A 24,800-nucleotide genomic window follows, 5' to 3' on the forward strand; every position below is an offset into this window, starting at 1 on the left:
AAATACTGCAATGGTAAAAGTACTGTAATGGTAAAAGTACTGCAATGACTGCAATGATAGATAATACTGCAATGATCAAAGTACTGTAATGATAAAAGTACTGCTATGGTAAAAGTACTGCAATGATAAAAAAAAATGTAATGGTAAAAGTACTGTAATGGTAAAAATACTGCAATGATAGAATAATACTGCAGTGATAAAAATACTGCAATGGTAAAAGTACTGTAATGGTAAAAGTACTGCAATGACTGCAATGATAGATAATACTGCAATGATCAAAGTACTGTAATGGTAAAAGGACTGCAATGATAGAAAATACTGCAATGATAAAAATACTTTAATGATATGAATACTGCAATGGTATACAAAATACAGCATTGGTCACTATTTAAGTACAGCATTGGATAAAGCACAGTAATAGTGTGTATTGCATCCTAGAACTGCACAATTGCACTAATGCCCACCCGTTTGTAGGCCTGACCTAATGTTCTTGTTAAAAAGTCTGACAGCAGCCGGCAGGAAAGAGCGGCGAAATCTCTCTTTCGTACAGCGAGGGTGTAACAGTCTATCACTGAAGGAGCTGTGGAGTGCTCTAAAAGTGTCATTGAGTGGGTGGGCTGGGTTGTCCAGCATTGATGACAGTTTCGCCGTCATCCCCCTGCCACCCACTGAGTCCACAGAGTCCAGGGAGCAGCCCAGGACAGAGCTGGCCCTCCTCACTAGTTTGTCCAGTCTCTTTTTGTCCGGGCCCGAGATGCCTCCTGACCAGGAGACCACTCCATAGAAAATGACAGATGAAACCACAGAGTCATAGAAGTTCCTGAAGAGTGTCCCCTGAACACCAAAGGACCTCAGCCTCCTGAGTAGGAAGAGTCTGCTCTGATCCTTCCTATAGAGAGTGTCTGTGTTGTCGCTCCAGTCCAGTTTATTGTTCAAATGAACACCCAGGTACCTGTAAGTTGAGACCCTCTCAACCTCTCTTCCCTGGATATTCACTGATGCAGGTGGAGAGTGCCGACACTTGCAGAAATCCACCATCAACTCTTTGGATGTCCCAGCGTTGATTTGGAGGCGGTTCTGTTGATACCAGTCCACAAAACCCTGAGTAACCCCTCTCTCCGTCAGTGATGAAGCAGGTGACAGGTAGAGGAATTGTATTAGAGTAGTGTGAGGTGTAGAGGGTGAACAGGAAGAGAGCCAGAACAGTTCTCTGCGGCGCTCCCGTGCTGAAGAGGAGCACGTCAGCCTCACAGTCCTGTGTTCTCTCGTACTGTGGCTGGTTTGTGAGGCAGTCGTGGATCCATGTAATGAGGTGTTGGGCCACTCCCACCTGCACCAGCTTGTCTCCCAATAGGGTGGGCTGGATGGTGTTGAAAGCACTGGAGAAATCAAAGACCATGATCCTCACAGTGCTCCCTGCCTTCCCCAGGTGGGAGAGTAAAGTGTGGAGCAGGTAGATGATGGCATCATCCATACTGATGCCAGGTTGGTATGCGAACTTCAGTGGGTCCCTCGAAGAGCTCACCAGGGGGCGCAGATGGACGAGGACCAGTCTCTCCAGGGTCTTTATCAGATGCGACGTCAGCGCCACTGGTCAGAAGTTGTTGAGCTCCTTCGGATGGGGGGTCTTTGGAACCTGAACCAGGCAAAAAAAACAGCTGGGGAGCTCTGCCCAGCTTCAGGCTCAGGTTGAACATATGCGGGACGATTCCACACAGCTGGTCTGTGCAGGATTTGAGGAGCTGAGAGCTAATCCCATCTGGACCCGCTGCCTTCCTTGCCTTCATCTTCTTCAGCTGGTTCTTCACCTGAGATGTTGTGAGGAACATGGCTGAGCAGGAGGAAGTGGTGGTTGTCTGATGTGGCTGGGAACTGAAGCCTGTAGGGGGCGGAGGGGAGAGAAGAGATGGGAGAGCAGAGGGGAGAAAGAGGGGGAGGGTCTTGTTCACAGCGGCAGGAGGGGTTGGTGGGGCTGCAACAGGGGAGACTGAGCGGGGACAGGCATCTGATCAAACTTATTGAAAATTTGCCCTCTGATGGTCCCTCCGCCTTCTGGGTCTTTGGTTGTCCGTGGCCTGAGATGATCTTCAGGCTCCTCCAGACATCCCTGTCATTATTTTTTCCGCAGCTGTTCCCCCATCTGCATCCTGTGGGACTTTTTCTCCTCTCTGATCCTCCTTCTCAGCTGACGTTGCACTCTCTTCAGCTCCTCCTTGTCGCCTGATACAAAAGCCCTCTTACTCCTTCAGGAGAGCTTTAATGTGTGATCCAGGTTTTATTGTTGGAGAAACATCTTACTCTCCAGGTGGGAATAGTGTTAGACCATTAATATCCTCCCTGTGGGTTTCGCTGAATACCTCCCACACAGTTGTGTTGAAACAGTCCTTTAAGGCCTCCTCCGCTTCTCCAGACCATCTCTGAACCATGCATGTCACAGCTGGCTGCCTGCGGACCAGAGGTTTGTACACAGGCAGGAGAGCCACCAAGTTGTGATCAGCTCTTCCCAGCGGGGGGAGGACAGTGATGTGTACGCCTCCTTGATGTTGGCATAGAAAAGGTCCAATATTTTATTGTCTGTGGTGTGGCAGGTTACATATTGTGTGAATGAAGGCAGAGAGGAGGAAGGAAAAGCATGATTGAAATCACCAGAGATAAGGAGCAGGGCATATGGGTGCTGTGTTTGTAGCCTGGTCACAGCTGTAGTCAGTACGTCACAGGCTGTCTCACTGTTAGCAGAGGCGGGGACGTACACCGCCACCGCGATCACATGACTGAACTCTCGCGTTAAGTAGTACGGATGCATGCTATCAGCTAGCAGCTCAATGTCCCGACTGCAAAGTTGCTCCTTAATAGTTATGTGCCCAGGGTTACACCATCTATCATTAACAAACACAGCCAGTCCTCCTCCTTTCCTCTTACAGCTCTCCAGTGTCTTGTCCGCACGTAGGATTTGAAAGCCATCCAATCCCACAACGGCGTCCGGCATTAGCTCAGTTAGCCACGACTCCGTGAACATCAGCAAGCTAGCCTCACGGAGGTTCCTCTCGTGCTGGGTTAGCGCTGTTATTGTGTCCATTTTATTGGGAAGGGCTCTAACGTTCCCCATAATAACGGACGGGAGGACGGGGGTGGTATTGTCTCCTCCTTGCCTGGCGTTTAGCCCCACACAACTCTCCGTCTCTTCCTCCTCAGCTTGCGGGGGATATCGGGTCTCACTGCGGGAGCCGGCGCAGGGTTAGCACAGAGTGCTAACAGCTCATCTCTTGTGTAAACGATTGATCCGTAGCTCCGAGTTATGTCTCCGGACACGGTCGCACAAAAAACAGCCCCCAGCAGCAATAAAACCACCGCAATTTGGATGTCCATTGCTGCAATGAGGTGAAATAAATAAAACAGGGTAAAGGTAAAAACACATGGAAAAGGCTCAACGGAGAGCCGGGCTGCTGAAACAGGCAGCCACTCGCGTGGCGCCGGAACCGGAAAAGGAATGCAGTGCCATGTTTCCTAGTGGCGGTTTGCGTTGGTGTGACGGTTTTTGGAGCATATGGTGCATACCGGTTTTAAACCGGCTGAAGCCAGAATGAACATCAATTTCTCTGTCCATTCATTTTTAAAATAACACGAATCGCCCTTGCTAACTTTCGAGCAAGCCATGCTTTCAGCAGCACTCTATTCCTGTCTGCTGCGCATTTGAGAGTAGATCGGAAACAAAAGATTTGATTGGCTCAAATCACTGACGCTTTTGCCGTAGTAGCAGCTACCACCTTTGCGAATGTGCCCTGAAAAAAATTCTGTTCGTGTACATTTATCATAGATTGGTCATGGGTCCGGTCCGAACCATCAGTCGGTCCGGATCCGGACCAAGGTCCGCCATTTGGTGATGCCTGCTGTACAAGTTGCACTGTTGCATTTCAACCATGCATGCACATGTCGTTTTATATAGGGTATTAACAATTGACTCGCTGGGTTGTGTAATTTAGCACAAGGTTAAATTCAGATGTAGTTGTCTTGACCTTTCTTCTTTTGTCTCTTTTGACCATATCAACAGCATGTGGTCGTGGTTACTACAAAATGTCCTCCCAGGACCTGCAGTGCTCTCGCTGCCCAATGCACAGCTTTGTTGACCGTGAGGGCTCCCGGCGCTGTGACTGTGATGACGGCTACTACAGAGCTTTCTCTGACCCTCCTTCTGTGGCCTGCACAAGTAAGTCTACCCCGGTGTCGTTCGGAATACATTACATAAAGGATGACACCTGAAGAATGACTAAAAATGCAACATTAGGCTCCAAATATAATAGTTATACAACCTTGAACTCTTCCTTGGAGGTCTTTCTGTAAGGAGTTTGTGTGTGAGTTTTGGTCAATGAATTCTAAAGACAAGAAATTTTTGTGTTTACTGTGGAGAGGGGCTGGCTTGTAGGTCTATAATTTCTGACCCACTGTTGAATTGATGATTATATTTTTTAATTGATAAGCAAATAAATTATTTATATATATATATATATATATATATACATATATATATATATATATATATATGTATATATATATATATACATATATATATACATATATATATATATATATATATACATATATATATACATATATATATATATATATATATACATGAATATATATATATATATATACAAATATATATATATATATATATATATATATATTAGGGCTGGGCGATAAACCGAAAATTTACCGTTACCGAAATTTATTACAATGACCGAAATCATTTTGCCCATGTCGGTTAATTCGGTGTTGAAAAAAAAAAGAAAAGCCTTTTCTGTCTACGGCAATGTTCATGCCCCTTTAAGACCGCTACAGCGCCTCTAGTCACGTGACTCCACCGGTCTGATCGAGAAAGAAAACAGACGTCTCTGTCGTAGCTGGCAATTCAAATCCAGAAGCTTTTTCACCACCCACAACACAACCATGCTGAGCTGAAAGTTCAAAGTGAGAAGCAAGGTTCGACAAGTGACAACAGCCCATTATCGGAGGCGACACCATACGAGAGAACGTCTCAGAGGTGGACGCGATAGCCTAGCACAGAGCTAAAGATAAAGCTCTTCTATTTACAGCGGCGCGCACAGGATTTAAACGCTTCATGAAAGCTGTATTTTCCGAGATGGACTACATCGGGCCGGGAGCTTAGACATGTCAAGCATTTTGCATCTACATCCGACTTGTGGTCGGGTCGCAACATGGATTCCTTGATTGAGCCTGACTGTGCATTACATAGACGACAAGTGGCGACCGCGCACCAGAGTACTCGAGAGGGCACATGCACACTTGTTTATTTGTCTTGCATTGACATTTTCTTTAGCATTTTTTTTATTTGCCATTATTTACAACATGAGAGAATCTTGGCGCAATCTATTTGCAGAAAAAGATTTTGCAAGAGGTACCCTTTTTCTTTGTGACATTGTTCAAGTCATGCAAAGCAAGCAATTTGGAATGTTGATACAAATGATTTGTGTACTTTTATTTTTCATTGAAAGTAATGTGTACCAGTTGGTCAATAAAAAAAAACAGTCAATATGCATTTCCTACATTTATTTTGATTTTAGTCCATGGGGAGAATTTATCGTGCATTTATCGTTATCGAGGTAAAATTGCTCAATTTCTCGCGATATTGATTTGAGGTCATATCGCCCAGCCCTAATGTATATATACATGAATATGATTTATTAGGAGTCACTTAGAGTGTAGTTCTGGGCGGCCACACCCATTAGGCCAGTGGATCCTAAACTTTTTTTGCAGGGCCCCCCTTTTGGTAATGAAAATTGTATGTGGCATACCTTAACAAGGAAAAGTGTTCACGGTAGCCCTGCTGTCCCTCTTTTCCCTTTTTTTTTTTTTTTTTAAATCAGTCATCTGAGCTTTAATGAGACAGTTGAGTTGACAAGTGGCTGCTATTGTTGTTGGTTGTTGTGGGGTTTTTTTGTGTTGTTATTTTGGCACAATTGTGAATGTGTGCTCCCATACCGCCAGAGGTAATCACCCTTTTGGTAATTTAATGTGCATTGCTAGTCATGTGTAGCCATTGTGGACTGTTTGACTTTTGGTGTTTTTGGCTGTGACATTCTACAGAGGGTATCACCATTTAGTCACAGCAGCATATTTTGCAACAGGCCCGCTTTTGACCAAAGAATGACAATGCTATTAGACTGGTGCAGCCTGACTGTGATGGTACAGCTGCTGGGCACTTGTTGTGGCAGCATCTATGCACCAACTTCGTTTTTGTTGAGCGGAGATTGCAGCGCTGTTGGACTGTTTGCGATAGACCGGCTCAGAGGAGCTTCACTGGGGTCTCCTGAAAGTCACAGATGTGCTCCATAGCAACTCCGTTGCCTCTCAGCATGCCATTATGATTCTAAACTTGTATTTCTGTTTATTGTATTAGCTCGGTGGATAATGATCATGAAAGTAAAACACTTGACTGAAAGATTGAAATTTCTCACAGCAGCGGGAGTCCAGACAGGATCCTGCTTCTTCATTTGTCCAACACAGGCTAACACTTACATGACAGTGCTTGATGCCATTTTTTGCCACAGTATAGCGAGGCATTTCATCTGAATGGTTGGGACCATTTGCTTATATGTGCATGCTGAAATATTTTCTAAATCTTTTTCTCCAATAGCTGTCAGCAACTCCGTATGACAAAACGTGAACACATCTGTTTTTTAGGATACCCCCTAAAATGGTGCCCTCTTACTGTCAGGACCGCTTCCCAGCTCACGCGGAAGACCGGGGTTCGATTCCCCGGTCTTCCGCGTGAGCCATATGTTGGAGCAGTTTTCTTTTGAGTAATGCAGTATGGCAACACCACCACTAGGGCAATTGATGACGTCAGCACTGGTTGCGTTCATCCATAAATAACGAATGCAGGACAGGTGGGGGAACGCTGGTCGGATACCGTTTTTCAACCACACTTACTCAAGACGCATTATTTATGTACAAACTGGAAGATAGAAGATAGTATATTGTATTGATTACCGCATATGCGCGTATGGTTTTGATGTGAAGTTTGGAAGACCGTAGCCATTGATTTATTTATTTGATTTACTTGACTTCACGGCATGACATCTGGACTGAAATGACTACGATTAAGACTAACCCTTGACTGTTTGACGTGACATACATAACTACACATCAACATCAAGACCAGTGAAGCCGAGCGAACGTCATCGCAACTTCAACCCATGGTGAGTGAGTGCGCGTCAAAACTTTCTTTCGCCAGCGTATCATTGAAACGGCAGTAACAGCGGTGAAGGGTGGATTCTTAAGCGCTGACACAGGAAGTGGTGTTGAGCAAGGTATTTATTTAGACCGTCAAGCAGGTTACAATAATCACTAGGGAGTATTCTCTTATCAATTTCGTATACTAATAGGATTCTATGATTACAACCGCCGGGATAGACGGAACGAAAAACGCTGGAGGACACAGTCACACCAGGAAATAAATCATGAAAAAACAAAAAGCGCTTGCAAGGCAAGGAACTGAAAAACGAATAATTGCTTACCACAAAAAGGGTGAAGACAAATCCAAATACGACGATAACAAAAGGCGAGCCGAAAAGTAGCTAGAAGCGTCAAACAATAAACACAAAAGTACGCACGAGCAACACACGAAATCAATCGTGACGAGAACAAAAACTATGAGCATGAGCAAAAGCAGTAACATGAGCAACGCTGGATAATAATCCGACGCGGGTATGACCGCGTCGGTGGCTTAAATAGTCCGCAATCAATCTCTTGATCAGACGCAGCTGTGTGGCTCGTGAGCGCGTCCCGCTCGTGGCCGATTCCAGGAGCGGGCGCCGTCGGACCACGCCCACTTGCTGCAACCACAACAGACGGATCGTGACAGTACCCCCCCCTCAACGGACGCCCCTTGGCGGACCACCTGGTTTTGACGGGTTGGCGTTGTGGTAGTCGCGGAGCAGAGATGGACACATGATCCAGGAGCGGGGGATCCACTGCCGTTCTTCTGGACCATAGCCTTCCCAGTCAACCAGGTACTGGACTCCCCTTCCCCTGCGCCTGGAGTCCAAGATCTCCCGTACCGTGTAGACCGGGTCGCCGTCGATGATTCTCGGAGGTGGCGGCGGGGCGGAGGACGGCACCAGCGGGCAGGTAGGAGCTGGTTTGATGAGCGAGACGTGGAACACGGGGTGTATCCTCATGGTGGGGGGCAGCTTCAGCCGGACTGAGACTGGGTCGACTCGACCTCAAAAGGACCCACTAAGCGCGGGCCCAGCTTGCGAGACGCCCCTGCCAGGTTTAGGTCGCGGGTGGACAGCCAAACTTGATCCCCGACCTTGTAAGTCGGGGCCGGACGCCGGCGACGATCTGCGATGCGTTGATTTCGCTCCGCAGTACGGGACAGAGCTGCCCGGGCCTCTTTCCAGACCTGGTGGGCCCGCTTGAGATGGCACTGGACCGAGGGAACCTCTTCGGCGCCGGCCTGCGTTGGGAATAGTGGCGGTTGGTAACCGTAAGCGGTCATGAACGGAGACCTACCCGTAGCTGGCGACACCAAGGTGTTGTGGCGTACTCGACCCAGGGAAGATGGTCGACCCAGGATGATGGCTGGTTGAGGCATACACACCGGAGCGCTGATTCCAGGTCTTGATTTGCCCGCTCCGACTGGCCGTTTGTTTGCGGGTGGTATCCTGAGGACAGGCTCGGTGTGGCCCCCAGAGACTGACAAAAACACTTCCAGACACGGGAAATGAACTGCGACCCACGGTCGGACACCAGATCGTCCGGGATCCCGTGTAATCGGACCACGTGCTGGACCAGGAGATGAGCAGTCTCCAGGGCGGATAGAAGCTTGGGCAGGGCGACGAAGTGGGCGGCTTTGGAAAACCGGTCCACAATGGTGAGGATGACTGTGTGGCCCTTGGAGACGGGCAGTCCCGTGACGAAATCCAACGCAATATTGGCCCATGGATGCGCCGGAACGGGGAGCGGCTGGAGAAGTCCCGGTGGGGGCTGGTGAGACGACTTGCTGGCAGCGCACGCGGGACAAGCCTGGATGTACGTTGTAACATCTGTCTTGAGAGACGGCCACCAGAAACGCTGCCCAATCAAGCCCAGGGTGCGGCGGATGCCCGGATGGCAAGCCAACTTGGAGGCATGTCCCCAATTGATCACCTCCGCTCGGTGCTGCGTTGGCACGTACAGCCGACCGGGCGGGCATCCCGCTGGGGCACCGTCCTCATCTTGCGCCTCCCGAATCCTTTGCTCCATCTCCCACTGCACGCCCCCCACCAACCGATGGCCTGGCACCACGCTCGGCGGTCCTTCCTCTTCCTCCCAGGGGTAGTGGATGCGTGATAGCGCGTCGGGTTTGGTGTTTCGGGCACCGGGGCGATAAGTCAAGGTGTAGTTGAAGCGACTGAGGAGTATTGACCAGCGCGCTAACCGGGCGTTGAGTCTTTTCATGAATCGAATATATGACAAGTTCTTATGATCTGTGAAAATGGTGAATGGTTCCGTGGTGCCCTCCAGCCAGTGCCGCCACTCCTGAAGGGCCAGGACCACGGCCAAGAGTTCCCGGTTTCCCACGTCGTAGTTGGCCTCTGCTGGTGTGAGTCGACAGGAGGAGAAGGCGCAGGGGTGGAGTCGCTGGTCGACCGGAGACCGCTGGGAAAGGACGGCCCCCACTCCCGAATCAGAGGCGTCCACCTCTACAACAAAGGGAAGATTCGTGTTAGGGTGGTGCAGTACAGGCGGGTTCGTGAAAGCCTCTTTCAGGCTTGTGAATGCTGCTTCGGCGTTACTGTCCCAAACAAAACGAGTCTTTGTGGACGTGAGACGAGTGAGGGGCGATGCCTGGCGACTATAGTCCTTGATAAATCTCCTGTAAAAGTTCGCGAATCCTAGAAAACGTTGTAGCTGCTTGCGGGTAGTTGGCACCGGCCAGTCCACCACCGCGCAGGTTTTGGCCGGGTCAGCCTTGAGTTGTCCGTTCTCTACTATGAAGCCTAGAAAGGGCACGGAAGTTCTATGAAACTCGCATTTCTCTGCTTTTACAAAGAGTTTATTCTCGAGGAGCAGCTGTAATATGGCGCGGACGTGCTGCTGATGTTCGCTGACTGTGCGGGAGAATATTAGAATGTCGTCGAGATAAACGAAACAGCAGACGTTTAACATGTCCCTCAATACATCGTTGATGAGCGCCTGAAACACGGCCGGCGCGTTGGATAAGCCGAAAGGCATGACCAGGTACTCAAAATGCCCGAGGGGAGTTTTAAACGCGGTCTTCCATTCGTCGCCTTCTCTGATCCGGACCAAGTGATAAGCACTCCGAAGGTCCAATTTGGAGAAGATGGTTGCGGATTGTAAGGGCGCGAACGCAGAGTCCAGCAGAGGCAGGAATCAATCGCGACAAGAACAAAAACTATGAGCATGAGCAAAAGCAGTAACCTGAGCAACGCTGGATAATAATCCGACGCGGGTATGACCGCGTCGGTGGCTTAAATAGTCCGCAATCAATGTCTTGATCAGACGCAGCTGTGTGGCTCGTGAGCGCGTCCCGTTCGTGGCCGATTCCAGGAACGGGCGCCGTCGGACCACGCCCACTTGCTGCAACCACAACAGACGGATCGTGACACTTACGCATGTGTAATTATTAATAATACATAATAAGTACTATTATCATTTGATACTCCATTTATGAGAGATATTACATTTTCCCAGAAACAATATTAACAAATATACAGTAATATATGAGCAAGCAGGAAGTGTTAAATGAAATGTCAATCTAACCAAAGCAGGAAGAAAAGCAAGACTCAAATGATCTGTTGCATGTTGAAAGTAATAAATACAATCCGATTATGCCCCAGCAGTATTCATACAGCTACAAGACCGTAATATAATATTGTATGTTTGGTGAATGAAACATTTACTAATATGCATAGTATATGTAGCATGCCCTCCGAACCAAGGATGAGACTTTACTGATGATTTTGTGGTTTATTTGTGAGCAAGATGTATCCATAACCGTGTAACCTTAAAACCCAATCACCGTAAGAGCTGAAACACATTTCAAAACATACACATACAATTAGCTGACATATTTCACATTCAACACTTAATATTTACAAACACAAAATACTTATATCCATCGTTTACACACCTTTTGCCTCTTCGGGGGGGGGTGCTGGAAAAATAAACGTCCGTTTTCTGAGGCTCAATATGAAACTTTTTGCCGTACTCTTCGTTAATTTACCTTAAGTGTGAACAGTACTAAACAGGAATTTCGCGTTCAAAATAAAAGCACATAGCTTAAACCGGAAGTAGAACCTTTCAATGCAAATTTCAAATGAAAATAAAATACAATAAACAAAATCACCGCTGCTGTTAACAAAATATGAATCTGGTTAGTTACAGTATATATGCTGATAAATGATATTGCACATTGAAGTAATAACTGAACAATAAGTACAACTTAAGTGGCATGAAAATAGGTAATAAAAAGCAGTGGTTGGCATTGTACAAAATGTTGCCCGTCCGTCATTCGTCATCCGTCAGCCGTTCTTCAGATTAAAAAATCCAATGTGATTAAAATGGTAAATGGAGTGCACATCACTGCTCAAACAAACACGCAATTTATTTGCCACTCTATTAACTGACGGCTGCCTGCAGTTTTAACTCCTAAAGCGCCAACAAGTTTAAATTTAAAGTTTAAAATGACTTACCTTAACCAAGGTTCAGCTCCACATTGTGGCCAAAGGTCCAATCCAAGTAAGGTACTGTATACAGATGCACTGTGAGTAATGGAGTGTCATAGCAACCTGGTTTTAGCAAGAGTTGTAAAGTTACTACTCACTTTCATGACACCACAACAGAGATGCTTGATCATCTAAGAAACGATGCACCTTGTGGCTGATGCCTGATTTCATTTGTGACACAGGGACAGTTGTGCCTGGAAGCTAGCTGCAGTTAGCACACACAGGTTATGTTACGGTGTGTGTTTGACAAACACAATATCCTTTTTGGTCCGGGAATATTTTGAACCATCAACTATGGATTAAGGAGGCAGTGAACCTAAAACAGTGTGTATATGCCATGCATGACCTCAAAGCAGGAGCAGATCTAACTCGCTCTCTCTCGCAAAGGGCGTGATGCATTCATGAATTAAGAAATAGCAGTAGTCATATTTGCCACAAGCCCTCATTGGCATCACATAATAATAAAACACAATTAAGTTTGTTGCGATATACTAAATTATTGTGCTAAAATTCTATTTAAAATATGGAATCCTCCTACTATTTAAATTTTTTTCCTTGTTCCTGGTGCATTGTTTGTGTATTTACTAATATTAAATTATATGTACTAGTGGAGAAAAACAAAACATGGTTGGAAATATATATATATATATATATATATATATATATATATATAGATAGATCGATATGTATAGATATATTTGTATAGATATATATATATATATAGATAGATATATGTACATGCGATGTGCGCATGCGCAATGGTCACATCGAAGGACGTACGCTATTTCTCTTTTTTTTTTTTTTTTTTAGAACACGGAAACTTTTGGTTTGTTTCATAAAAGCAGCACGCTACACTATGTTCTACATTGGTAGAGACTACAGTGTAGTCACTACACAGGCCGTCATGCTCACCCCCCCTGCTAATTAGTCAACTACCCCAACCGGCCCCCCGCCCCGCCCCCCGCCTCTACTCTCACAGCCACTGCACTGTCTGCCCTGAAAACAGGAGGACGGCAGCGGAAGCGGCAGTAGATTTAGTCCCCAAAAGAAAGTCAACAACCGAAATATGGAAGGAATATACAACACACAAAAAAAAAAAACCTCCGCCGACAGTGCCTCGCCGTTGTTGCTGCAACACGAGGTAATACAACAAACCTGTCTGACCATTTGAATCGCTATTATGAGCCCCTGTATAACCAGTTCAGACTCATTAGTGGGACCCGATGTAAAACCATCTTCTCAACAATGACAGGTGGCTTTATTATAACACCTTATGACAAGAAGTCCAAACAGCATCGACAAATCACGGGGCGAAAGACACCGTGCTAACTCAACGCCGTCACAAAAGAGTGGCTTAAAAAAATGACAAAAGGTATAAAATGCCGTGACGCACGTATTTCTCTCAAGTGGCCATCCCAGTGCTGTATAATAAACAAAGCAAAGTCTTCTCAAATAGAGCTATTTGAATCATCTGGTGAAAATGTTTCTAGTTTCAAGATTACGGTGTACATCACAGCCTCCCCAAAAATCGCAATGGCAGTTTTTTCCAATAATCCCCCAAAATTTAACTCAGTTTAATATTTTAACTCAAATTAACTCAGTTTGATTTACTTCAAACATGATTTGCATACTTTGTAAATATTGTGCCATATTAGCTGTCTTTAGCACGTCTCAGAACAAAACACTGTGTTTAGGTTACCACTGGGTCTTGCAAACCAACACTGCTGGAGTGTGGCACTTGTGGGCAGTGTTGCGAAATGTTTCGAAAATAAATGTGCTAAGATGTCTCCGTATAGATCGTATTCAAGAATAAAAGAAAGCTATTACAACAGTCTATGAATTAAATATACTTCATATTTGGTGATTTTGCATAAATTCCAAGATATTATTATTCAAGTAAATATCTGTTATAAGCTTCGCACAAAATAGTAGTTGAAAAATGTGATTAATCATGGAATTTTTTATGATTAATTAGTTAAAAAAATAATCACTTGACAGCACTAATATATATATCTATATATATATATATATATATATATATATATATATGCTGATGCAGTTTCAAGCAATTTACATGAGTGATCCAATAATTGCGACTACTTTTGGTGGTTAGTTGACAAAGCAAAATGAGAATGGTGCATTCGTTCTGTGACATCATCATCCACCCTTACAAGGGGAAGGTAGGCAAAGAGTAAATAGACGGTTCTTTCATTTTATCACCTTGATTTTCTTTTCTATCCTTCACGTGCAGCCACAGACATCCATCCATCCATTATCTGTACTGCTTCTGCTGACTCGGGTCGCGGGGGGTCCTGGATCCTATCCCAGCTATCTTTGGGCAGTAGGCGGGGGAACACCCCTGAACTGGTTGCCAACCAATTCCAGGGTACACAGAGACAAACGACCATCCGCACTCACACTCATACCTAGGGACAATTTAGAGTGTTCAATCGACCTGCCATGCATGTTTTTGGAATGTGGGAGGAAACCGGAGTACCTGGAGGAAACCCACGCAGGCACGGGGAGAAGATGCAAACTCCACACAGGAAGGCCGGAGCCGGAATCAAACCCACGACAGCTGCTGTCTCTCACTGTGAGGCCATTGTGCTAACCAGTCGGGCCACTGTGCCGCCCGCCACAGACTTGCTTATGAGAAAAATGATCGCTCTTTTCCCCTGAAACTTCTTTAAGTAGGCCAAGTCAGAATCTCATGTGTGTGGGTGTGAGTCTTCGTGAGAGACTGCTGTAGTGAAATATTTTGCAAACAGCTGAATTTCATTGCACTGCCTTTTGCCACATACTTTATTAAACAGAGACTCAAATACAGTTTACAATATTCACATTTTTTTAAATGTATTGTAAGTATGACCTCCCCAGTACTGCTTCTGCTCAGATGGCCTTTGTGAAATCTTTCCCATTTATTTGAACATTTTCTCTCTGCGCAGCTTGTTTTGCATCAAATGACATGCATTCATTCATTGGCACAATATTTCTTGTTTGCACTTTCCCAATTCTAACGTAATGGTCATTCTTAAGTTGCTGCAGTTGATGATGAGGACAATTTGTGCTCTGTGAGTTTGCGAGCGTTTATGAGGGTAGTAGATGTGGATTTTTCATCAGTATATGTTCGCCAAGAGATTTAATGGTCGCAAAAAACATTTTTTGTCGCGTAATTTTTAACATTTAACCCACCAAATTTTGCTCACCAAATTAATTGACTTTGCAAACATTCACAAAGCTTCCCGGCATTAGAATAGAATTGAATAAAGCATAGAAATGAGAGGTTGAACATCAAATAGATCAAATATAAAATAAGAATATACAACTTCAGATATTGCAGGGATGTCCTGCCTCTTTTGACTGCAAATTGCACGTTGCTGCTTTCTCCTGTATTTCTGCCGCGCTACGAGTAAATTAGTCACTTTGAAAACATTGCTTCTGTGTTAGGTCACGGAGACTTTGTGTGTGGTTTGTGGCTTCTAGGCTCTGTTTAATTGGTGAAATCGAATCAAATGTTGTTAGTGCTTGGTGAAACACAGTAATGCTATAGTGCCTGGGGCAGAAGCCTCGCTGATGAACCAAAACATAAACAAAGAATTAAAAGTAGCAAGCAAAAACCCGCAACGATACACAAAATTCACGGTTCGGTTCGGTTCGATACATTAGTGTCACGGTTCGATATTTTTTCGATACAATATTTTTAATTTATAGTTTATTGAAGCTACTTACATTTGTTTAAACTCAAAAGCACACATTTTTTCATTTAATTAAATCTATTTTAGCAACACCTGACTCGTTTTCTGCTGCGCGTACTTAGCAACATATTAAAAAAAACGGCACCATGAAAAAAGATAAGAATATTGTACGAATACAAAATAAATTACCTGAGAAATGACCCATATTCTGTGGTGCATTCTAAGCAACAGTTACAGTATATTTGGCAAATAAGCATCTCCTTAACAAATACAATTTAGACTATACTTATCTTGTGAAGTATATATTTAGCACCATTAACTTATTAAACAAAAACAGGACCTTGAACTTAAACTCTTGGGTTAAAGATATAGGCTATATATGTATGTAAAAAAATACAAAAATATTTATTAGAACATTTCTTCATTTTACATTTTAAATTAAAAATATTTTTCTGCAATTCATATTCATCAGTCGAGTATACATAAAAAACAATTATCTTCCTTGATATCATATAATTTGAAACATCATTGTTTTCCAAATTTGAATCATTGTAACACAATCTCATCTAAATGCAGTAGTGTATCATTGTGGGTGCTTGACTGTACACTACCCACCCAAACTCACACCTGTTCGACCTGATGCTCTCTGGCAGGCGCTACAGGTGCATCAAATCAAGGACCAATAGACTGAGAAACAGTTTCTTTCCAAGAGCCATCTCCATTCTAAACTCTCACACACACACACACACACAACCACCCTTATCTTGCAGAACAGCAACGTGATGTGTTTTTATATATCCTATTCAGTATTATTTTCCATTGCACTAACTATTCTCTTATTTATCTAATTTATATATTTATCTGAATTATTGTTGTATTGCACTGGAGAGGGGAGCTCTCTAATCTCGTTGCACACTTGAGTACAATGACAATAAAGGGATTTCTGATTCTGATTAATCGCACATTTTATTAATTGTAAAAAAAATCCCTTTATTCAGTGTAAAAATGAATCCCTCCCATTTTTTTGGTATATTATGTTTATAATTCAATATTTTATTATTGAACCTTTAAAATATGAGAATTGATTTTTTTGTTTTTATGCAAATACTTTTTCTTTAATTGAAAAAACAAAGCATTGGAAGTCACACAAAACAGCATCTCAACAGCCTTTCTAAGGGATCAAATTGGAGTAATATAAGAAATCTAAAATGCCAACAAAGTGCAAATGAAATAACAGTGCAACTCTGCTTACCTTTTGGCTTAGACATGATAGTTCAATGGTGTAGGCCAGACATGTCCAAAGTCCGGCCCGGGGGCCAAATGCGGCCCGGGGTCAAACTTAATCCGGCCCGCAGCCTCTGTAATAAAATTAATACATTCTGGCCCGCACATATACAGTACTGAGTGCGCGCTTTTCCTAACTGCTGTTCTTAATTTACCCACTAGAGGCAGTATCACTACAAGGCATCAGCCCGGGTGACCTTTACCCCCAATTTATAAAATGGCGACAATAAACAAAAAAAAGGAAAGTTGACTGCGAGGGTCGACGCTTCAAAGATGTGTGGAAATTGGACTATTTCTTCACAGAAATACGTAACAACTGTGTCTGTCTCATTTGCAAAGAGACCGTGGCTGTTTTTAAAGAGTTCAATGTCAAACGACATTACCAAACGAAACACGCTGACATGTATGACAATTTGACTGGGGAGGAACGCAGCAAGAAATTGGCGCAACTTGAAGCGGGTTTATTCTCACAGCAGCAGTATTTTGCAAGAGCCCGAGAGTCAAATGAGAATGCCACGAAAGCTAGCTACGAGGTAGCAACACTGATCGCGAAGCATTGCAAACCTTTCACCGAGGGTGAATTTATCAAAGACTGCATGATGACTATGGCGAAGAAAATATGTCCCGAGAAGCAGCAAGAGTTTGCCAAAGTTTGCCTGGCACGTAACACCGTAGCACGCAGGATTGAGGAAGTGTCGTCAGACATCAAAAGACAATTGGGGGTCCAAGGAAAGGAGTTTGATTTTTTTTCGCTGGCTTGCGACGAAAGCACAGACGCCTCGGACACTGCCCAGTTGCTTATTTTTTTGAGAGGAGTGGACAATGAAATGAACGTTACTGAAGAACTACTTGACCTGCAGAGCCTGAAAGCCCAAACGAGAGGAACAGACCTATTCTCTTCTGTTTGCGCTGCCGTGGATGACTTAAAACTCCCGTGGAATAAAATTTCTGGGATTATTACGGACGGCGCACCATCCATGGCTGGCGAACGAAGTGGATTAGCGACACTAATATGTAACAAAGTAAGTGAAGAAGGGGGTAGCGCTGTAAAACTCCATTGCATCATTCATCAGCAAGTTCTGTGTGCCAAACATCTCCAATACGAACATGTTATGAAACCGGTGATAAAGGCTATTAACTATATTCGCTCCAGAGCGCTATGCCACCGCCAGTTTCAACAGTTTCTCAGCGATGTTCATGCAGAATATGGAGATGTTGTCTATTTCACTGACGTGCGATGGCTTAGTCGGGGTTCTGCACTGTCGCGCTTCTACTCTCTTAAGCAGCAAATCTGTGAGTTTTTGGCTGAAAAGGGACAACCTATGCAAGAACTAAGTGACCCCATGTGGCTAGCTGATTTGGGTTTTCTAGTTGACATTACAAAGCACCTTAATGTCCTGAACACCAGTCTCCAGGGACCAGACGGAGTCATAAACCAACTATTTTCACACATCAAAGCCTTTGGAATCAAGCTCAAACTGTTTGAAAGACACCTGTCGCAGACCCAGCCCAATACTGCACATTTCTCAGCGCTGCAAGAAATCATAATCAGATTCCCAGAGAGCAATATCAGTGCACAAACGAAGAGGTACGCATCAGTTATGAAATCTTTGGCTGAAGAGTTCACACAACGCTTTCGGGATTTTGCAGCTATTGAGAAGGACATCGCTCTTTTTTCATCACCTTTCTCCGTGGACACAGACAATGTTCCAGCCCATTTACAGCTGGAACTCATTGAGTTGCAGTGTGACGCCGAGAGCCGTAGTCGGCACCAGCAACTTTCTCTTGCCAACTTTTACAGAGAGCTGGATAAAGGCAGGTTTCGAGAGATTCGAGAGTTTGCTAAGAAAATGTTGAGCTTGTTTGGGTCGACGTATTTGTGTGAAAAGACATTCTCTGTAATGAACTTAAATAAGAGTCGTCTGAGGACACGGCTCACAGACTCTCATCTGCGAGACATCTTGCGCATTAATACTTCTGCCTTTGAGCCAGACCTGGCCTTTGTGCTGCAGTCCAGATCTCAGTATCACCCGTCACATTAATGCAGGCAAGTCATTTGTCATTAAAATAACTGACTTAATTTTGTTTTGTTCAGTCACAAATTCAGACAAGTTGTCGGTTTTCATTCCAGAATAAAATTTTCAATCAACATTTATATTTGATATGTCATATATATCAAATTAGTCCTGCACTTGTGGTAATCATTTCTGTTTTTCAAAAATTCTGTGGACATTGAACTCCCATGATGATAATATAATTCATGTTCATAATATAATTCATGTTCAAATATTATTTGCACTCAAGAGTATAATTACTTCTGTTTAAGAATAAAAAGTTAAGCAAATATTCAATTGCATGTGATGTTCATATTTCAAATGAACCAAAATACATGGTTTGATGGTTTAAATGCAAATAAAAAAGCAAAATGTGAAACACAGAATCGCTTGCTAAAATGTGTTTGAATATATTGTTGTTTATGCAGTGAATGTCAGCCGAGGTCGGCCCCCCCCACATTTTGCAACTTCAAATCCGGCCCGCTTTGCAAAAAGTTTGGACATCCCTGGTGTAGGCCAAACTCCGTCCATCGCTTTAGGATAGAGGATTGTCTGTCAAGTAATGGGCGGATAAACTTGCGTGAACAGCATTAAATAAATTAGCACTTGTAAATTACAATTTGTCAGAATGGCTTGCTAACATTTTCAGAAATAGGCATCTTACAAAAGATTAACTTGGTTGTACAATTGGCAATCCAGGACTCCTACAATTTACATACAAGCAATTATAAAGTAGATTTTCCTCATTTCCCATTAACAGAACATCCGCTGTAAAATAAATGTGACCCTTGTCCACCATCGTCCAACAGAAAGCTTCTTAAGAGGTTTTTACAGCTTTACGTAAAACATTTGTGCTTTGTTCTATCAATTCTAATTTGTTGATGTCCAAGGACGAAGCCTACTATTGTTGAAAATACTTTAGTCAGCAATAAAATCAAAGCATGTTGTTTTAGAGGGTTCCATGTCAATTTTTTACCTTTGAAATCAATGCATGTTTTTTTTAGCTCTTTCAGTCTCAATTTTTTTACCTTTGTAAAATAGTGCTCCATGTCGATACAATAATCAGTTTGATGTAAGAAAAGGAAAAAAATGAACTAAAGCCTTGTAAAATTGATGATCAAAAGAATCACTTCTTCACCCACCATTATTTCAGTTCTCCAACACACTTGATGACACCATACATGTATCTAAATATGCATGAATAAATATGCATTTTAATTTATACAATTCGTCCTCCACTGATGTGATCTCATAAAAAATGTCTTCTTATCCTTCCATGCCATAGTAAATCAGGATGAGAAAGAGACACTGTGATTTCTTTCCTTTGCGAGCCAGGATAGATTTGTAATTGAAAATAAATTTACACTGCTTGATTGGCAGGTCTTTTTCAGTCTTGTAAATCTACCAAAGCATAGGCCTTAGTAAAATAGCGAGCTGGGTCTCTAGAGGTCAGGGATTAAGAATGTGTCAGGGAGGATTAAGTGGAAACGAAGACGCTATGTAGGGACATGAAACTCCAAATCCCTGCTGCATAAAAAGAATAAAAAGCAGCGCAAAAACTGTAGCTACTTAAGCGAGAAATGGTTGTATTTTGCTTGTGTAAGCCATTCCTATATAAAACTGTGTGGCTGAAATGGAATGGCCGTTTCTCCAGTGGCAGGACAGAGTTGAAACATCAGAGACTGCGTATCGATCATGCAAAAGCTGTGGGCAGTGCTTGTGTAAGCAAGGAAGCTATGAGCAGACCCCAATTCCACCCGGACTCGAGCAAATTCTGCTTGAGGACTGTGACAGAATATTAGCGTTGGAGTGCCCCCATATTTGTACATTTGTAATTTAGTATTTTTTAATACAATAACTGTCTTGTTCACAGATGAACAGTCATATTTAGCAGATCTCTTTTATCAAAAGACTGTTATTTCAAAGATTCTGTAAAGTGAATTCTGAGATTTGTTTTTAAATATATTATGTTTGAAGACAATTGCTAAATATGTTCAAAGACCGAAAACAATGTAGACTGAATTGACGAGATATATTTAGTGATATTTGACATCTTTTTAAATTTAAAGGCCGATAAAGCTTTATGTGAACTGAATCACACCATAATAATGGGTGTGAGGAAGTGTGAAAGGCTTTGGAGGCACTGCAAAATAGATAAAGTTAAGCAGTAACGTTACTCCATTTCATCTGCCACGGGTCTCTCGTTCATCTTCGCAGTCGACAGCCTTTGCGTTTATCTTTCTAGATTATGACTATCAATGCCATTGCTTATCCCTTGGCTTGAACAGATTCAAAAGAGGTTAACAAATTAGTGCAATATGAATTTACATTGCAATTATATTGCAATTATATTTATATTGCAATTACATCAGGGGCTTGCATTTATGCACATACAGCTCCCAATAACCATTGAACAAAACTGACTGGCCGAGGGGGGTGAGTGGGAGGTAGGGCTGGGCGATAAACCGAAAATTTACCGTTACCGAAATTTATTACAATGACCGAAATCATTTTGCCCATGTCTGTAAATTCGGTGTTTAAAAAAAAAAAAGAAAAGCCTTTTCTGTCTGCGGCAAAGTTCATGCCCCTTTAAGACCGCTACAGCGCCTATAGTCACGTGACTCCACCCGTCTGATCGAGAAAGAAAACAGACGTCGCTCTCGTTGCTGGCGATTCAAATCCAGAAGCTTTTTCACCACCCACAACACAACCATGCTGTGCTGAAAGTTCAAAGTGAGAAGCAAGGTTCGACAAGTGACAACAGCCCATGAACGGAGGCGACACCATACGAGAGAACGTCTCAGAGGTGGACGCGATAGCCTAGCACATAGCTAAAGATAAAGTTACAGTGGCGCGCACAGGGTTTAAACGCTTCATGAAAGCCGTATTTCCCGATATGGACTACATCGGGCCGGGAGCTTAGACATGTCAAGCATTTTGCATCTACATCCAACTTGTGGTCGGGTCGCAACATGGATCCCTGATTGAGCCTGACTGGGCATTACATAGACGACAAGTGGCGACTGCGCACCAGTGTACTCGAGACGGCACATTTACCCCGATGATGCACACTTGTTTATTTGGCTTGCATTGACATTTTCTTTCATTTTACTTAGCATTATTTTTTATTTGCCATTATTTACATCATGAGAGCATCTTGGCGCAATCTATTTGCAGAAAAAGATTTTGCAAGAGTTACCCTTTTTCTTTGTGACATTGTTCAAGTCATGCAAAGCAAGCTATTTGGAATGTTTATACAAATGATTATTGAAAGTAATGTGTACCAGTTGGTCAATTAAAAAAAACAGTCAATATGCATTTCCTGCATTTATTTTGATTTTAGTCCACGGGGGGAATTTATCGTGCATTTATCGTTCTCGAGGTAAAATTGCTCAATTTCTCGCGATATGGATTTGAGGTCATATCGCCCAGCCCTAGTGGGAGGGCTTGATGTTTGAGTACTCATGGTCAAGAGTGTTGTCTCCCCTCGTTGGGCACTTGACATGGTGGTGGAACTTTAGGAGAACATTCTTTAAATTGACCTTATTAAAGTCTCCCACTACAAAGTGAACGCCATCAGGGTGGGCAAGCTGTTGTTTATCGATGACGCACGCGAGTAGCGAGAGCGCCTTGCTAGTGTTAGCATCAGGAGGGATGTAATCAGCAGTGACGAGCACTACAGTTAGCTCCCTTGGGAGGAAATAAGGCCGGCATTTAACGGACATGCACTCGATGTCGGGCGAAGAGTGCTCAACGATCACGCTGTTATTGCACCAGTTCTCACGCACGTAAACACAGAGCCCCCCACCCCTGATCTTACCAGTGTCTCTCGGTCGATCCGCGCGATGTAGCGAGCACCCAGCTGGCTGGATGCTAGCGTCGGGAACGTTGGCGTGCAGCCAGGATTCCGTGATGATGATCACACAGCTTTCCCAGGATTTCTAATTCCAGATCGTCGGTTTTATGGACTACGGATCTGGCGTTGGTGAGGTAGAGACTCGGCAGTGGTTGCTTGTGGGGCTGCTGTCATAGCTTTAGTAGGTCACCGGACCTGCAGCCCCGCTTCTGCTTCCTCTCCCTCCGTCGTCTGCGTCACCTCCTGGTCCCGATGACAATCCACGGTGAGCCGGGCGGCCTCGCTAGTTCGTCAGGAATATTGTGATCATAGCAAAATTCCTCTGAGATGGTCATTTTGTATCGATATCCAACGTCCACAATGTCCTGACGGGTATATCGATACTGTGCCACAGTTGGTGTTAATAAGACCGAGCAAACATAAATAAAAAGTAATAAAGACCACTGGAAGGCAGAGCCGTTAGCCGCTGCGTCCATCCGCGCCGCCATCTTGAAAAATACAAACAATTTCGAGTCTTCGTTTCTATGAAACTGATAAGACGTTGGGATCTGTGTAAAGCCCTCCACGAATAGTAGTTTATAATCCTGATGACATACAAACATTTACTGTTACACTGAACTCCCTGAATTAGGATCGAACATAATCTCACATCGGCTTCCTCTTTGTCCATTCCTTACAGGACCTCCTTCCGCGCCACAGAATCTAGACTACAACATCAACCAGACGACAGTTAGTCTGGAGTGGAGCCCACCGGCCGACACTGGTGGCCGCAACGATGTCACCTACAGGGTACGGTGTAGGCATTGTACGTGGGAACCTGAAGAGTGTAAACCATGCGGACCAAACGTTGGCTACTCCCCTGCGCAGTCACAATTAGTGGACACGTATGCGAACATCGTTGACCTCTTGGCTCACGCGAACTATACTTTTGAGGTGGAGGCGGTCAACGGAGTGTCTGATCTAAGCCGCACCCAGAGGCTATTCGCAACCGTTAGCATCGCTACTGGACAAACAGGTAAAGACATTTATGAAACTCTTATTGTGTTAAAAAGCTAGGTATGAAAAAACAACAGAACAAGGGATTGCCTATTAAAGAGACATACCTGGCAAAATGAATGAATTATTATTATTGAATTATATGTTTTTTTTTTTGCTATTATTGCTATACCCTTATTGCAATGAGGAAGTGGGGAGGAATATACCTGCCTTGATCCGACTGTTGACGTGAGCCGTATTAATTACCAGTCGTGATTATTGGTCCACATCCCTATTAAATCCCAAGTCAGCTCGAACTTACTGTCGTAGTAAATTGTAAGTTTTAAGCCACATTAATATCTCTACAGTCATGCCTGTATTACCCTTTAGTTGATTAGAAATGCTTTTGTATTCATTATAACATAAGAAGACCAACAATATCACTGTCAACACTGACCATTACATTGAATAACCCTGGTCGTGGGACAGGAAGCATATGTACTGTACCTGTACTGGCCTCACAGAACCTTTCTGCTAACCAGTTAGTTAAACACCTCCTCACAATCAGTCACTGACGCCAGGATGGGTTTAGACCTTCTCTTTATATGGCAGGTGTGAAACTGTAACAAATACATCACAACAATAAATAAAATGGCGGCACATTCGGCAATGCAAATAGTTCACATCCTAATTTGCGATTTACAAATTCTACTAATTAGCATCAATCAATGGTTAAATATTTGGAAAACACTTACAGGGAATGCCGTTTTATGGACTTAAGCATTAGACACAACCTAACTGCTACTTGGCTTCGTGTATAACAGACTTTGTGTGAGCAGGAAGCCCTTGTTCTCGCGCTGACTTTTGACACTCTCTTAAAGGGACAGTGCACCACCAAACTGGGACTTAAAGGGGAATGCCATGCAACAGTCTCTTAACTATAAACAATTGAAAAGATAATAGCGGCCAAAACAGTACCGTATTCCCTGGCATCTCACGGTCCTTTCTACTCTTGTTTTGCTCTCTTGCATTTGGGACATATTTTACCACGTTTTGTCATAGTTCTCACTGGAGGCAAAGTGTATGACGCCTCCAGGAACTTTTTCTGGTACCAGCCCTCTCGAGAAGGGTTGGACCCTCTTCCACACCGGAGTTGTGGTGAGAGGAACAGTGCCGGTGT

General features: G+C 43.6%; 1 protein-coding gene across 4 annotated transcripts in view; it reads left to right on the forward strand.

Moving 5' to 3' along the window:
- Positions 1-24,800, forward strand: part of epha7 (eph receptor A7) — a 107,774-nt gene that overhangs the window by 29,129 nt on the left and 53,845 nt on the right. For all 4 annotated transcript variants that reach the window (XM_088286818.1, XM_088286820.1, XM_088286819.1 and 1 more), the window contains exons 4-5: positions 4,049-4,204; positions 23,325-23,660. In XM_088286818.1, coding sequence (XP_088142944.1) covers positions 4,049-4,204; positions 23,325-23,660 — 492 coding nt within the window. The remainder of the gene's footprint in view (positions 1-4,048; positions 4,205-23,324; positions 23,661-24,800) is intronic.

This window comes from Idiotropiscis lumnitzeri, chromosome 21 (assembly GCF_059441095.1).
Source record: "Idiotropiscis lumnitzeri isolate Australia: NSW breed Sydney's pygmy pipehorse chromosome 21, RoL_Ilum_1.0, whole genome shotgun sequence".
Classification (NCBI taxonomy): domain Eukaryota; kingdom Metazoa; phylum Chordata; class Actinopteri; order Syngnathiformes; family Syngnathidae; genus Idiotropiscis; species Idiotropiscis lumnitzeri.